This window comes from Falco naumanni, chromosome 4, assembly GCF_017639655.2.
Source record: "Falco naumanni isolate bFalNau1 chromosome 4, bFalNau1.pat, whole genome shotgun sequence".
Classification (NCBI taxonomy): Eukaryota; Metazoa; Chordata; class Aves; order Falconiformes; family Falconidae; genus Falco; species Falco naumanni.
The window spans coordinates 55,833,730-55,850,402 of record NC_054057.1 but is presented as its reverse complement, the minus strand read 5'-3'; the positions used below and the strand labels follow the sequence as shown (position 1 = coordinate 55,850,402).

Genomic DNA, 16,673 nt, shown 5'->3' with positions numbered 1-16,673 from the left:
TAAGCACACACTGGGTCACAAATGACATGACTCAGTTTTCCTGCTGGCTCTCAGCAGGAGCTGAAAAATTAAAGCTAGGACTCACTAAACCACTTCAGAGCATGCTTAAACACAAGTAGCATCAAAAGCATCAACAAATCGATGAGATGACAATGTCTCTATTTAAATCTAGACCCCAAAAAAATGGCTGGACTAGAGATAGAGCCCATTTATATAAAAATATATACATTGTCTTCTAAAGGTGCTTTCTTAAGTCAGAGCTGGGATTAAAGGGTAAGGAAGCTTTCACTGCTGCTGTCTGTGCAGAACCCATTCTGCAACTGAAGAAGTAATTGCAATTTCCACCATTGACCCTGCAGAAAGTGTGTTCTCTCTTGGTTTTTGTTTGCCTTCTAAGTTTTCTGTGAACTTTTAAAGCACACAGAAGCATTTCAGGACTGGCTGTCTGAACTGGTAATGCCCAGTGAAGGAATACAGGAAACTTTTTTCTTTTTTTTTTTTTTGAAGTGTCTAGAAGATGTACACAAATGTGAGGGAGAAGGTAGCACTAAACTGACAAGTCAAGGAAGTGCATGTATTTGTATTTATGTAAACTCATGGATCCTTACAGATGTGAGCCAAGTGTGTCTCAAGGCAAAATAACTTCTACCACTAACATCAGAATAGTAGGACACCTGCGTAACTTAAACACCAGTTTCAGAGGCTTTAAAAGCAGCCTTTCCACCAAAATAACTTCCCTGGGATTATTTATTAAAACCATTAATAACATCCATAAACTTGTGCATTTCCTTTGAATCCCTGTCAAGACTAACACATTAGACAACTGCTACACTTGCAACCTAGAAGCACTTGGGCTTTTCATGCATGAGTGGCACTAGGTCAGGAATAGGTTAATGTGTGGAAACACAAAAAGGATTTGGCAAGAAGGAAGAGGAGAAAGCACTGCACTTCGGCTGAAGAATATGACATTTCAGCACATGAGGATACTAAAACATCAGCTATTTTTTCTAGGCAACAAGGGAGTGCACTACTGTGCTCTATACCTTGGCAAACTGAATGAGCATTACAATTTTCAGAAAACACGGAAGGGAACAAGGGAATCATTTCTCAATACAGTGTGGGATTTGGATAAACTGGTATCTGGAAGAATCTGGAAATGTCCTTTTTATCTCTCAGTTACAACTTTAAACATGATAGGACAGAAACAGTTACTGCCATCCTGTTCGTACCTGAACCATGAATCACGATCCGAGGTATCAATTTACCCTCAGAATCCTTCATTGCAGTGTAATTTACTTTTCCTCCAGTGTAATCCTGGTGTCACCTTACTGTTTAATATTGAAAGTTATTGACCAAGAAAATGCTGACTCATGAAAATGAGATTTTGCTCTAATGTATTCATGTGAAAACAGATGAACCCATACCATTACATGGTTCTTCTGCTGGTTCACATTTCATTTCAGCCCTGACATAATTTCAGATGGGGTAAGTGAATCCTGCACAAATCCTGCAGTAAGTTTTTCTCAGTCGTGGGCCAATGAGCAAATCTGATTTCAAAGAAAAGCTTCATCCTCAGTGCAACGAGAATTCTCCTGGGAGTGTGAAAGGGCACAACCATTTACAGACTGAAGCAGAGCTGTCTCTGAAATTATGGAATCTGTTTATCTAGCTTGTTTCCTATTCAAAGAGCACGTTCTGCTCCATAGGTACATATTTGCTGTGGCTTAATCCTGATTAAGATTTATATTCTAATCCAGCACTATTTATCCTCACTATTCATAACAACTGTACTTTAATTGATACTGGGCTCGATCGCCTGGGCTGGGTCATAGCCTGCAAACCACTTTAGCCACCTGAAAACAGTCTGTTTTGCAGGAGGAAGCAGCAATACAAGCTCCTATTGTGCAGCAAGGTCAAACCTTCAAGTTCAATACCAACCCTTCTTTCCTCCATGCTAGTGTTTCCAGGACTTCTTCATAATTTATTCACATTTAACTAGCATGCACTGAAAACAACTCAACTGTTGGCTTTTCCTGGATGCAGAGATCCTCATTCTTTGATTGCTGCAGTGCCGCACCATTCAATTCAGTTTAAGCAAGTACAAGATGGTGCCATTGCAACATGGTGCCAGACAGCCAGGGGATCATTCTGGAAGTCTAGTTATCCTCTGATCATAGTGTGGCAAAAAGATGTGTAAGTTTGGAAGAAGCACCAGAAAACATTTATGGAAAAGCATTTTCAAAATTCTTCCAGAAGAGAAGCCCAAGCAACATCAGCCTCAAAACCATAAGACATCCCCTGCAAGGTAAAGATCTCTGTTTGCAGCCCAGGAACGCCTCATTTACCTGCCACCACTGCAAGGAGGCCCTCAATAGCTGGCAACACCCTCAGCAACAAAGCCAGCATAACACAGGGGAGGTTTTTGAGCTAGAATGGTGTCATTTTCAGTCCAGGCACAGAACAGGGATTCTGATGACCATGGGAGTAGAGTAGCATGAATAGACTATGCTGACAGACAAAGGTGTTTCAGGAGAACATTCTGGAGCCACACTCCAAGGATTTGTGCAACAATGGGCAGGGGAGGAAGCGTCAAGAAAGGGCAGCATTTTGTTAACTGTAGTAGTCAAATACATGAAACAAAGCAACATGGCAAATACCATGAGGTCCTCGTCACAACGCAGAAAAGAAGGTGTTTTCCATCCATTCCAGTAACAAAACATTATGGTCTCTTTCGGTGCCTTCACAGAACCATTCTGAATGAGACTGGAGGCAGGCTGATCAAGAACTCAATAGAAACTGAAAGAGGAGGAGCAGGGAGAGGAGGACAGAGAAAGAAGTAGGGGGAAAGTACTAGTTTCCAGGATTTGGAGTAGCATGGGCAGAAGTTTCTCTGGGCACAGGGTGAGAAGGCTGACACTCATGCTCAGTGCTCAACATCTTGTCCTAACGCTGCCACATGCTCCCCCTGTAGACACAGGCATCACAAACGCCTTAACCCTAGCACTGGAATCCCATCGCCCAAAGCAGCTGGCACTTTGGGTACACTAGCTATGCCCACCACATAAGGGTAAAATAAAACAGAACAGCAGCTACCTCACAAGCCTCCATCACATCATCTTGAACAGTTATCCTGCCAGGAAAAGCTTAACCATTGACTGAAGCTGAATCAGTTTTATTCACATGGATGGTTATGAAGCTACTAGCCAAGCTTACCTCATACACTGGCAGGAAAAAAAATAATGTATGTACAGTGAAACCAGAGCAACTGCTGTAAACATCAACTATCACCACTGCTCTGTCAGCATCCCACTTGCATGGATTCCTCATCGAAGTCCAGCAGTGCCTTCCAGAAGGTCACAAAACAGCGGAGAGGTCTCGTGTTTATTCTCTACACCCTGCTGTAAACACAGTGCAGCCAGAGCAGAGCTAATCCACTTGTGCTGGACACGTGCCTTGACACCACCAGAATAAATTGAAGTGAGAAGCATGCTGAGCTGAAAGAATTTTATACTACTGTACTGGCAAGCTAAGAACACTTCTGCATGGGGGCTCAACAGGACAGACAAGTTCTTCCACACTATATAATATTACAATTCCTTTAGCAGCTCAGGAGTACTGGGGGACAGAGAAATCCTACCATCTCACCCAGAGCCAGGCAGCACCAGGATGGATGCAGCGGCACAGGCACAAGCCACCCCAGCTCAGGAACGTGGTACCCCCACCTGTGCCTGGCTTGCCCAGAGCTGCGCTGGACCAGTCACACCACAAGGTGTACCCTTGGTTATGGTGGCTTCTCTCCAGCTGGGACTGTCACAGGGTATCTACGGGCAGCTTTGGTAGGTAGTTTGCTCAATTTCACCTTCCTGAATGGCTTCCGAGGAAAACAACAGCTTAAAAATTAAAAAAGGATTTTTTAAGCAGACTAGTACCTTGGCTGTGCACAAAGCAGACAAGCCCAAAATGGCACATTTTCCTCTTTCCTACCTAGATTTCTACTGATTTCAGACAGTTTAGGATACAGCATTTTATAAAAATACAAACCAAAGGACAAAGAACAACTTGGAATAATCTAGTTCTGATACTTGGAAGACACGCTTCATTTATTTTGGATGTTTTAATCATACAGGAAGATATATCTTCTGAAACTAGCATTTTCCTCGCTAGCTACTAGTATTTAAAGTTAGCATAGCAGAAGCCACTGAACATTTATTCAGGTGAACTCATGTATGTAATGGAGTTGCCTTTAGCAACTCTCCCTTACCCCTGGGCCTCCTGTGACTATGCTACCTAAAGTTTACATTTATCTTTCTCTGATGATCGCAGCTGGGCAGGGTTTTAAAACTTTAAATCAGAAAGCCTTGAAGCCTGCATTATACACAGTGCTAACAGCCCAAACAAAGAGGCAAAAGCAGCAAGAGGTTTATTGTAACACTGGTATTTTCCAAGCTCTTATCGAGCAAAGCATTTAATCTAATGTATTACACTTAATGAAGAGTCAGGAACTTGTTCTGCAAATAACAGATCAGATATAATTGGAATTTGCTCCACACCACTAGCCTACATATATCAATAAAAACAATAACCACATTGGATTTTGGGCTCACTTCATTTGCATTTCTTAATTTAGTGTTTAACTAATTTAACAATAGTAATGATTTAATTCAAATTAAAATCTAAGGAAAATAATTTTAAAAAGCCATTAAAGATTTCATTAAGTTCCATCTAAATTAATATTAGCTTTCTTAATATATTCAGTAAATGATTTTTTCTCTCACCGCTGAAACAAACACAAAGTTTCCTCTGTGCAGTCAAGCTTTAGACAAACCTCGTTAGATTTATTGGTATTATTTCAAGCAATTAATTAATATACATTAGAGTTATTTAGAGGAAAAGCAAGAAATGGCAGGAAAACGGTTGAAGCTGTTTTTAAAACACTGCATTCAACTTAGATAATTGTTCTCTGAGCCTTTTAGGCAGAGCTCTTGGGTATACACCATCCATTAGATCACTTTTCCCATACATTTGTGGTATTGCTCCTAAGCATCAGGCACATGAGTTACTCAAGCCACAATAGTTCTACAAGACATCTTCTGCATCTCCACATGTAGCAGTTACCTGCACATGAGCGACTACTCAGGGAAAATAATTTCCCTCAGAAATATGTCAGTTACAATAACCAAAAGGTTTCTATAAATCTCCCCTCTTGCCTCCCATCCTCTAAATGATAAAGTAATTTGTATGCCATAGGCATTAATACATATTAGGACTGTGTGTGCGTATAAATAAAAACATATATATAAAACTTTCTTCTTTTGATCAGTAGAATACAACACATCCTACCTTAGCCTTCAACATACGTTTGCTTTTGTAGTCTCTCGGGATGTGCAGCTCATTTTGGGGTGTTGGACATGCCATCAGACCAGACAGAAAGGATGTATGGAGGAGGTAGAGGCAAGAAGTCAGACTGAAGCCTCTCTGAACTGCAAGGCTTGCTCTATCAGTTTAGTCCCTTGCTTAAAGTGTAATACGGTTAAATGGCCAGGCCTCTGAGGAGCTATCACCTAGCTCATTTTCAAGCGTATAACAAGGGTTGGAAATCAGGGTTATAGGCCTGCACTCTCCTGGTTCTCACGATTAACCCTTATTCATGCAAATGGCAACATTGAAATCAGCAGGAACGTCCTTGCAGTGATTACCCTTGTAAATAACAGCCTAGATAACATCTAAAATTTGCACTGACCTCTATCACACCTCATAGCAGCTATGGCAGTTGAAAGAATTTAATAAGTAACGAATAAAAAAGAAATTTAAAATACAAAAATAAACAAGAAGCCACTGGATCCCAAGTACTTGCAATTTACTTAAAAACACAATTCCAGCTTTTCAAATAGATATGCCAGCAATTTTTTATTTTAATGTGTCATACTTAAAAACAGTGGCTTCAGATGTTCACCTGCATTTGAGTGGATACCAGGCTTTTATGTTTACAGACAAAATTAGGTATGAAATATGAAGCTTTGTATCACTTTCTTTGCAGCACAAGTATTCACTCACAGGTAAACTTAAATCATTTAACTAGAAGTGCACTTAATTTGAAGAGATTGCTCAAGCAGCTCTCCACTTGTACATTTGTATTACCATTATAATTAGAGCTACTTCAAAATAACAAAAAGTTCATTTTCGACTGTGGTGGGTTCGTCCTGGCTGGATGCCAGGAGCCCACCACAGCCGCTCTATCACTCCACTCCTCAGCTGGACAAGGGAGAAAAAAATATAATGAAAGGCTCGTGGATTGAGATACAGACAGGGAGATCGCTCACCAATTACCATCATGGGCAAAACAGACGCGACTTGGGGAAATTAGTTTAATTTATTAGTAATCAAATCAGAGTAGGATAATGAGAAATAAAACCAAATCTTAGAAACACTTTCACCCCACGCCTCCCTTCTTCCCAGGCTCAACTTCACTCCTGATTTTTGCTGTAAACTCCCTGCCAGCAGCTCAGGGGGATGGGGAGTGGGGCTGCGGGCAGCTCATCACACGCTGTCTCTGCCGCTCCTTCCTCCTCACACTCTTCCCCTGCTCCAGCGTGGGGTCCCTACCCACGGGAGACAGCTCTCCGTGAACTTCTCCAACCCAAGTCCTTCCCACAGGCTGCAGTTCTTCATAAACTGCTCCAATGTGGGTCCCTCCCATGGGTGCTGTCCCTCAGGCACAGCTGGCTCCAGCACAGGTCCCCAGCCCTGCCTGCAGCCCGTCCCCAGCCTGGGCTCCTCTCCCCACGGGGACACGGGTGGGCTGAGCATGGGCTTCCCATGGGTCACAGCCTCCTTGGGGCATCCACCTGCTCCAGTGTGGGGTCTTCTATGGGCTTCAGGTGGGATCTGATCTACTGTGGACCTCCATGGGCTGAAGGCACAGCCTGCCTCACCATGGGCTTCACCAGGGGCTGCTGGGGAACCTTTGCTCCATCACCTGGAGCCCCCCCGCCTCCTCCTGCACTGACCCAGGGGCTGCAGGGCTGCTGCTCTCACATCATCCCACTCCTCTCTCCCACTGCAGGTGTGCAGGGTTTTTAACCCTTTATTAAATAAGTTATCCCAGAGGCGCTGCCACTGCTGCTGACAGGCTCAGCCTTGGCCAGCAGCGGGTCCGTCTTGGAGCCGGCTGGCATGGGCTCCATCAGACATGGGGGAAGGTTCTGGCAGCTTCTGATAGAAGCCACCCCTGTAGCCTCCTGCTACCAAAACCTTGCCATGCAAACCCAACACAGACAAATAAAAACAAGAGCACCTTGAGCGAAGAGAGTGAATGCTTTTGAAAATATCCTTCAAAACCCTTCCAGCTCTGTGACCAGTGACCACCTTGATTCCAACGTCACTCACAGGGCTACTGTGACACAGGTTAAGATATAACATTATTTTCTGCTTTTTTGTATGGTTTAAGTTGGCCACTGAGATGACTCAAATACTTTGTCAATTTATAACAATGCTGAGTGCCTTATTTCTTGAGGTGCATACATGGAAATTGCTATGTACAGATAATACTGACATTTACCTGTTTGGTAATAGATAGCAGCAATAGAGAGGGAAGGAACTGAGTGGCCCAGTCCTGGAAACACTGAGAAGGCAGCCAAGGATGTGCTGGAATAGAGGCCCCAGAAGCCTTCCTTCAGCACATGGATACCTCTAGGATCCAAAGCCCTCTACCAACAAAGCCCATATCTGAAATGTAACAAAAGCAACCTTAACCAGCTGAAAACAAGAAAGCTGCTATCAATGATGGAGTACACTGACTAGACAGGCAAGTACACTGAAACTTTGGCTACCAACTTTAGCCTAAGGAAATCAAACATATTTCCAAGTCAGTCCATTTGTTGTCCAAAGTAATACTGACATTTGACACTCCTTCTGTAACGAATATACATTGTTTAGTATTGTTACCTTTGGTGATATTGTTGGTTTGTAAAAAGAAATAATTCAATATTATGCATTTGTGCACACCAAACATTTCCTAGTGGAGTTTTTCAGACACAGCATTCAGCTTATTCGAACTCCTATGCAGCCATTCCTTTCACTTAGTGTTACGCAAAAGTGGAAATAAAAAAGCACACAGATGTATATTTCAGAAAGATGCTAGCCGATTTCTGTTAACAGGGGCAAACTGAGCTTTCATCCACCAGAACTTCTGAAAACATCTAATAATTATACATTTCAGAAGAATCAACCAAAACAGGCACACCCAGAGATGGAACTTTAAGAGTTAAGCCACACTTTAGTAATATTTCAGAAAAGATTGACAAGTGCAGTTATCTGCAGTAGAGGTATCCTCTAAAGAACTATTTCACTTTGAGACACTATCAAAAATACAAACCTACCCTTTGCTTCTATGTATATACATATTTCTGGTTCATTTTCAAATTTCCAGCTTTCAGAAATTGTCAGATGGAAGATCCATACTTTAAAACCAACAGAACTGGTAGAGAAATGGCCATTTTTAAATTCACTCCCTGCTTGAGTAGTAACTGATGTGCAATGCTCAGCAGGTACACCTGAGTTCGTTTTACTTTAAGTCTGTCTGGTGCTGCACAATCTCTGTAAGTGCGGTCGGAAAAAGACAATTTCAGATTCAGGCAAACTTTTTCTTTGTGTTCTTTCATCCATTCTTTAGATTTTCCAACTAGGAAAAGTATAGTACTGATGAGCTGAAGGCCACTGTAAGAGACTGTCAAGTCCAGCCTTGAACATCAAAAAGAACAGTATCAGTGTCCAGAAGCTGGGATCAGGAATTACATGTCACCTACCATATCATTAAGGGACTCAATTCTGTGGATGCTCTAATCTCACTCTTACACACATCCAATTTTCTTCTTTGGGTCATTCCTGTCACTTATCCCAAATTCCAGCCTCCAAGTGCAAAGCCAAAAAATTTCTGTTCTCACGTCAGAGAGAGAACTTTAGAAGTACGTACTGCACTTGAAGCTTATTTCTCATGAACTTCCCATCCTTTGCCACTCTTTACACTTGGACTAAACTGACACTGTGAAAGCCTTGGGGACCGAGACCTGTCATTTTACATGCACCATGCATACCTTTGCTAGTGCATAAGTTAGACACACCACAGACAGAGTGAATAATGTTATAGTTTAAATGTGGAAAAAAGAATACCCTTCGTGTGCGCACTTGAAAACGATGGGCCAGAAATAAGAAAAGAAAGCTGCCCAAATTCTTTCATGTCTGAAGAGAATTAAAGTTATACAAGTAGAATGCAAAATTCCTTGTCCACAGACATGTGTTTGCTTGGTTTTTACTTAAACAAGAAATGTGGAGGCAGTTGGTTATTTTTTCTTGAGATAATCTGAGTAAGCACTGAGTAGCTGTCCTCTAATAATCAGAGTCTGGACGGAACCAAAGTTTTAGATATTTAAATTTGCTTTTAAAACTTGGGCAATAATCTCTTTTGAAGTAAGGCAAAACTGTCTTGCTTAAACTCGAACAACAAACACAATCACAGCTAAAGATCACTGGACGTGCAGGCAAATAAACTAGGCAGGGAAAGAATGACTTCCCTAGTAGAAACCCTGTTAACACTAAAAACCCCCAGTGTGGGTTGATGCAGCTGAAAGCATTGAGACACTTCGTGCTCAGAACCGACGCATAACGTGAGACGTGCAAGAGAAACTGAATAACCTTAAACTAGAAAAAAAGGAAAGACAGCTGGAGGTACTAGGGAATCCTGGGAGAGCCGATTAGAGTTCACTAACAAGCCCGACATATTTGAGCAACAAAAATGAAAATACAGAAAGACACAGAAAGAAATGTTTAAAGTAATAAATATGTAACATTTCACTGTCAAGGTAAATGAAGTATTTTACAAGCACAATGATCAGCAAAAGAGGACATCATTTACAGTGATACCAGAGGCTGCTATTGGTATAAACGATTAATACAAAGCAATGTGTATATAGCTGTGAACCAGATAAGCTTCCTAGCAATGGCATCTCTTACAGATTAACACGTGTCTGAAACAGAACGGACCACTGTGATCCACTAATACACCCTTCTAACATAAATGATCTCTTTGAACCAGAGCACCTGTTTCTTAGGGGACCAAAAATTAAAACAAAATTTTAAAAATCTTGCTCTTAAAACTGCCAGTGCTAAAGAATTCACTACACCACTGTCAATTGCTGTACTGTTTGATTTCAATTTCTGTTAAAAATCTGCACCTTGCTTGTCATCTGAGGTTTGCCTACTTTCAGCTTCCAGTTATTGAACCATAATGTTTCTGTCTGTAAGGCTCAAGAGTCCTATACTATCAAGTTCCCTTTCCCCAAGAAAGTACTTACAGAGTACAATCATGTCATTCCCTTGCTAATCTAATTGGATTTAAAACTGTAGATCAGTCTCAAAAAAACAAGCGATAAAAGGAGATTTATTAGATAACCCAACTGATCTCAAAGTCCCCAGCTTCTAGAGATCCATGAAGCTCTAACAAAACCAGCCAACTGACAGCTTGACTTTTTTTCTGAATACTGCTTGAACAGTACATCCACTGAAAGAGTTGTAAACAATCTCTCTTAACATCAGGGCACAGGAATTGAACTATTTACATACTTGGTCTTTTGCTGACCAAACATTAAAAGCCATTGTTCAAACAATGACAACATTTTATCATTGTGTCAGGAAAGAAAGACAGATAGCACCCTTTCCAATCTTTTTATTAACTCTTCAGATTTTCTGCCTTCATTGTGTTTCCTGCATATGTATAACAACAATAAAACAAAATAAAAGCAAGACAATAGCCACTGCATGAAAAATTCTACAGCACGTAAGCAGCTTCCTTATAGCACATTAGGTCATTTCCTTCAGAGACACTTTATCTAACCCTTTTAAAAATTAGTTAAGCCAATACTGTACTCTCCTGAACCAACTAATAATAAAAAGCCCTTTTTAATATAATACTTGGTCAGGGAATTGGTAATGAGCTACTCAGCCTTTCACTCCAGATCACTGGCTTAAAACCAAGCCTTGCTTGATCGTGCCTAGAAGGCTCCACTACACAATAAAAGTCAGATGCTCTGCAGAAAATATGAGCGGGTACAGTCAAGTTCTTGGCAAGGTACTGCCCATCTCACACTGGCACTCTTATCAGCCAGATACTTCATCAGAAAATACAAACATCCTCTGCAACAGGCTTATCTGGGAGGAAGATCCTGCCTTTGATGAATTCAAAAGTACTTCTGAGCCAACACTCCTCCCTCAAAAATACAGGCTTAAGATCTAACGGCAAAGCATATTTGTGGCCTGTTTGTACCACATACCAAGCAGCACACTCCGCCCCATCGCTATTCATATATGTTTCAATCTGACCATTATCACTATTCACTATTATTTTAAACAGAGGAATTCCACCTCCCATCAACGGTGCTGTCCTCTAATTATTTTTAAACTGTTTTCACTCACTTGCTGAAGCAAAAGGTCCCTAACAAAGCCGTCACCCCCACGCCGCTGAAACACCATCAGCACTCTTAGCAGCAAACAGCAAGAGACAAGCACGAAGCCAACACAACATTTTAGTATTGATTTCTCTAAGAAATTTAAATCCCTCAGGGCATAAACATCAATTTAATCTGTATGCAACTACAAAATGGTCTCACTCACAGTGTTCCTCACTTCAGCCAAAACACGGCTCCAAGTGGAGTAGAAACACACTTAGCAGGGAAGGCAAAGGTGACTGACAGAACAAGTCCCCCAATGTTCCTGGTAATTTCCAAGAGGTTTGGAGAGTACAATCACAGAAGCCAGTCAGACAAAGACAATCAGCAGCAGAAACACCTGTCTCATACAGAGCCATCCCTGGAATGTCCCAATGACCAGCGGCATCTAGCCTTGCCAAATCAGAGAGCCACTTCATCCTCCAGCAGACCAGCAAGTTCCCCCTCTAACCTCTGAGAAGCCAGGCCCAGCACACTGACATTTCTCTTTTTTCCCTAGCACTGTAGGACTGCTGTTTTGTTTAAGAGTGCATCCTGTTGTATATCCAACCAGAAAGATGTACTTTCACACATTTTAAGCACCAGCAACATGCAGCACTTCAGAGACAAAAAAAAAAGTGGCTCATTTTTCCACCAGTGCAAAGCCACGGGCAGGTCTGTGTCACCCCAGCCAGCACTTAAACACCAAATACAGTCAGTAGAATTCAAGGCACCAACATTATTTGCAAGTGATGGATTTATGTACGTAAGAAACTGTAAATTACATAATAAACACAGACACCAGATTTTATGGACAAAGCTTGCGCTTGTAAAACATGGCACCTTCTATCCATCTGCCCCCGCTGACGACAATTAGGAAGCAGAATCAGATTCCTAAAGGTATCAATGTGACACGAAGAGCGCATCGGGCAACTGGAGTACTATGAATTCACTGACAAGCACAACACAAGTACTATGAACAACCGACAAGCTGTCCAAAGCTAACAGCTTTGGCACACCTACCCCAGATAATCTGCCTACAGACAAGGCAGGATTTATTAACTGCTGCTGCAGTCCCACAAAAGCTTATTTAACACAACTCTAGCACACACCTGAACCAGTATGTACAGACGTAGTGCTCAAGTCACCACTGACAGGAAAGTTTCTACACTGCAGGCCAGCGTATCGTTTAAATACCTATTGGCTATGCATGGTCAACACCAGAACCCCTACCTGTGTGCTGTTTTTCTTCAGCCTACGCAACATACATCATGGCAATATTTACTTCACCCATCAGCGGGTAGAGAGGTAGATTTTACTCCCAAGAATAATCAGGTTTGTGGGTTTTCACTAGGACAGCATCATTAGGTCCAAGCAAGGACCATTGCAACATTCTCCAGTCAGCGTCAATTTTAAGATGAACTTCAGGATTGCTTGGTCAGGAACAGAAGCAACCCTGAAGTGATCATCAAGGTTATTGAAGTATATACTGGCAGATCAGTCTGAACTACTGACAGGTTTATAGCTGCTGTGATCACCTGTGTCACTGAGCTGCAGACACTGTCATTTCTCTACAAAGTTACCATAGTTTTGATTTCAGAGAGTCCCCAAACATGCAGCAAGAATGTCTGTGACCAGCCTCTGAACTCCAGTTGTGAGCTTGGCTTTCAAAAGGGGATGGCTGCAAGCAGAAGGAGGAAGTGACAAAACAGAAGGTGTTTATGATACAATCAAAATTCAGGAAAATAAAGGCAGAACAGCAAACCTTCACCTTATCTACATGAATCTCTGAATCAGAGGATGTAAACAGGGACAGACCAAACTTGACTTGTTTGTTTCTAGATCACAACACTATCCACCCCTTAAGCGCATAAGCAAAACAGGATACAGGGTGTTACTGAATGATTTCCCCTGAAATCTGATTGAGAAAGATTAGAGCAATTAGAACAGAATGACACACACTTTTAAAACCCTTAAATCATGATTAATGTAAGGTTTAACTTTTCTCCTAAGGATCATCTGGTGACTCTGTGCCATTTTCAAAACAAGGCTCACACACACATCCCTGCCTCAAAGAAAAAAATCATGAGACAGAATCCCCTGCCCTCTACTGGTACACTGAAACCTGTGCACATGCCTGCAGGCAAGCATAAACACAACCTGAAGAGCTGTTTCAACGGGGGAGGGGGGGGGGGGTGTTGAACTATTATTTGCAATTTTTGTAAGATCTAGAATGTACCAGAGAGATCAAACTGGGAACAAAACCTCACATCAAACACAACACTCTTTCACCACCATTGCACTTCCTCCTGCAGCGCTAGCTAGACCAAGGATTCAAACTACTGCTCCTAGCAAGATATTATATTCATTAACTGAAAGTAAATTCTAAGGGATTATCTAATGTTTGTCATGTTCACAGTGCAAAACCAAGAACTCTATATGACACATTTTTATTTATTTTTACAAAATTCTCCTCCCCATATGCTACTGCTTTTCAGACTACAGGCACCCAAACAGCATTTAACCCAAGAATAGAGAGGCCGGTTCATGACTGCCAAAATTATTTTTGAGCACCTTGGTGCCAGAGCTAGGGAAATTCTTAGCCAGGTTTCTGACTCATTTGCACCACTGAGACAGCACCACGCAAATCTCAGGACACTATAGCAAAACATTTATTGTGACTGACCATGTCACTTCCATTTCTGTTACAGATCAATTTATTAGGTGCCATCATATAACATTCCAGATCTTATAAGCAGTTATTACTATATTCTCTCATTGTTGTAAACAGCAACAACAAAAAATGCTAAGATTTACACCGCTGTGAATATATTTCTGCATTTAATAAAACCAGCCTGATTTCTGAAAAAAATCAAGGTAAATTCCCCATGCAGACAAGGCCTAAAAGGAACTGAATAAACACAAGGGTCCTGACTATATATTTCATCCAAAACATAAATAAGCTTTTAAATCATACTGAAAAGAAAAAAGAAGCCTGACAAACAGCAGGTACTAAACAAGAGAAAGTCTAGCAATACCAGAGTAATTCCCACAATGTTCATCCTTACCCTGAAACACACATTCAAAACACACCCTGTTTTCAGAGCTGTCACACAACAAACACAGAAGTAAGCCTGCCATCACTACACAAATACCAGAATATGACATTTAAATAATACCACTAAGGAAAAGTGGGAGATGCATACAGCAGTTCTTTTTTAAAGCAACTCATCTGTTAGTTACCAAATAGCTAAAAAACCCTTGGGATGCAACAAAACAAAAGTGTACAAAGTTCCAAGGAATCTACAGAAACACAATGCAATCACACCCATCTCCTTTTTACTGTAGACACCTACAGCTTTTAAGAAAAAAGACATTTTAAAACTTATTAAGACACATCCTAAAACCATGTAGGTTTTTGTCTTTCCTGCTTAGCCTAAATGTATTTACAGATAATTTCTACCCATTTGTTTCTGTGTCAGAGTTGTCTAGAGTTGTCTGATATCTTAAATAGTTCTTCTCACACTCTGGTGCTTGTCTAAACCCTGACGTTTACAGAGTATACAAGTATCCTCTTCAGCCGTGAGCTTTCTAGGCTATACAGGCCAAGCTTTTGGTGCAGCAGAATCTAAGAATGAAGGATAAACAGGTATTTTAAACACAATCTATTTGAATTTCTGCCTGTCTCCATAAATAATCTCCCCAAATAAATACGGTTTCAAGTATATAAGAAAATATGTAACAGGAGAACCTTTACATGTAAATTAATAAGGTGGTGTTGCCAAGCCTTGCGATTTGTTCCGCTACCTCTATGTTCTCTCAACTTTCAGCTCCTGCAGTTCTTTCTTAAAAATAAAAAATAAAAAAATTCTATCTTTCGTGATTACGGATAAAAGCCTGGAGGTAGGAGTCAAGCAATGGCTTGTAAAGGAGAAGATCAGGCATGGCTTGTAAAGAAGGAAGTCAGGATTTCTTAAAAACCCTAAAGATGAGTTAATTCAGTATTTTCCAAGATGCCACTGGCTGATATACTGACACAAAACGCCAATAAAACATCTTACTAACTTGCCCATATTCTTTTTGTAGAATTGCAGAGCTATAGGTAAAACACTGCCTGACTTTATTGGTCCAATGTGCTAAAAACTATTCACATTATAAATTCCAGGAAGCAGGATTTCTTTGCTTTCTAAAGCACAAGACAGCAAAAGGGCTTCTGTTTTATTAACAGAAAACGGAGGTAAAGAGGTAAGTGAGCAGCTTATGGCAGCTCCAGGAACTGAACACAGATTTCAGATTTTCTAAGTTACAGTCTCATGCTTTAGGCAGAAGGCTGATATTCTTTCCACTTAACAAACTATCGAAGCCCAAACTCTTATTTAAAAATTGACAGTGCAGCTCAATAACAATGAAACGGCAAAAATACTTGAAAAGGAAGTAATCATGAAGTTAAACCAATCGGTTCTTCTAAAGTTAGCATCTGCAAAATCTTGGCCCCAACACACTGTCAAAATTTTTTCCAGAAGACTCATTTAGAATTCACACTAGTTCCTGTCTCCATCAGGCAGGACAAGAATCACAATACTGACATTACTGTCGGGACTCCTATCTTTGTGTTTGATCTCTAGTGCCATTTGTTCTGCAGCTTTTCATCATACTTACAGACTTTGTATCCCAGCTTTTCAGCATGGATCCTCTTGGCTATGAACTGCCCTTCAATCAATGCTCTTATTTCTACGTCCTTTGGAAAGTCTGAAACCTGTATCAAAGAGGGAATGCATTAAGTTAACAAGCACCTTACGCAGTGTACAATGCCAAGCTGGAGACTGGTTAAAAACACAAGACTTATAGTTGCTTATCCTGGTCATCACCCTGAAGTCTGCTTTCAGCTAGGCCCAGTTCTTCACCCATATACACAAGATGGACCTAAAGACTCACGACAGCAAACGCAACCCATAACCTCAGGCGCTGCTGGCAAATCCATCAAACCTGAAATCAATGCACAGTGGGAAGAGGTTCCACTGCAAGTTATAAACTTTTCTCTATGCATTTCCCAGCACCAAAGCCTTCTTAAGAATCAATATCTCAAAAATGTAAAATTAAAGCAAGTAGATAAAATTCAGATGCATTAAGCAAAGTCACAAAAGTTTAAATCTATTTCTGTCTGCACAGAAGTGAAACCACATAATCTTTTCATTA

General features: G+C 41.0%; 1 protein-coding gene across 2 annotated transcripts in view; it reads right to left on the bottom strand.

The window, feature by feature from the left end:
- XYLB (xylulokinase) overlaps positions 1 to 16,673 on the bottom strand; it is an 84,205-nt gene that overhangs the window by 42,010 nt on the left and 25,522 nt on the right. For both annotated transcript variants that reach the window (XM_040590231.1, XM_040590230.1), the window contains one exon: positions 16,137 to 16,233. In XM_040590231.1, coding sequence (XP_040446165.1) covers positions 16,137 to 16,233 — 97 coding nt within the window. The remainder of the gene's footprint in view (positions 1 to 16,136; positions 16,234 to 16,673) is intronic.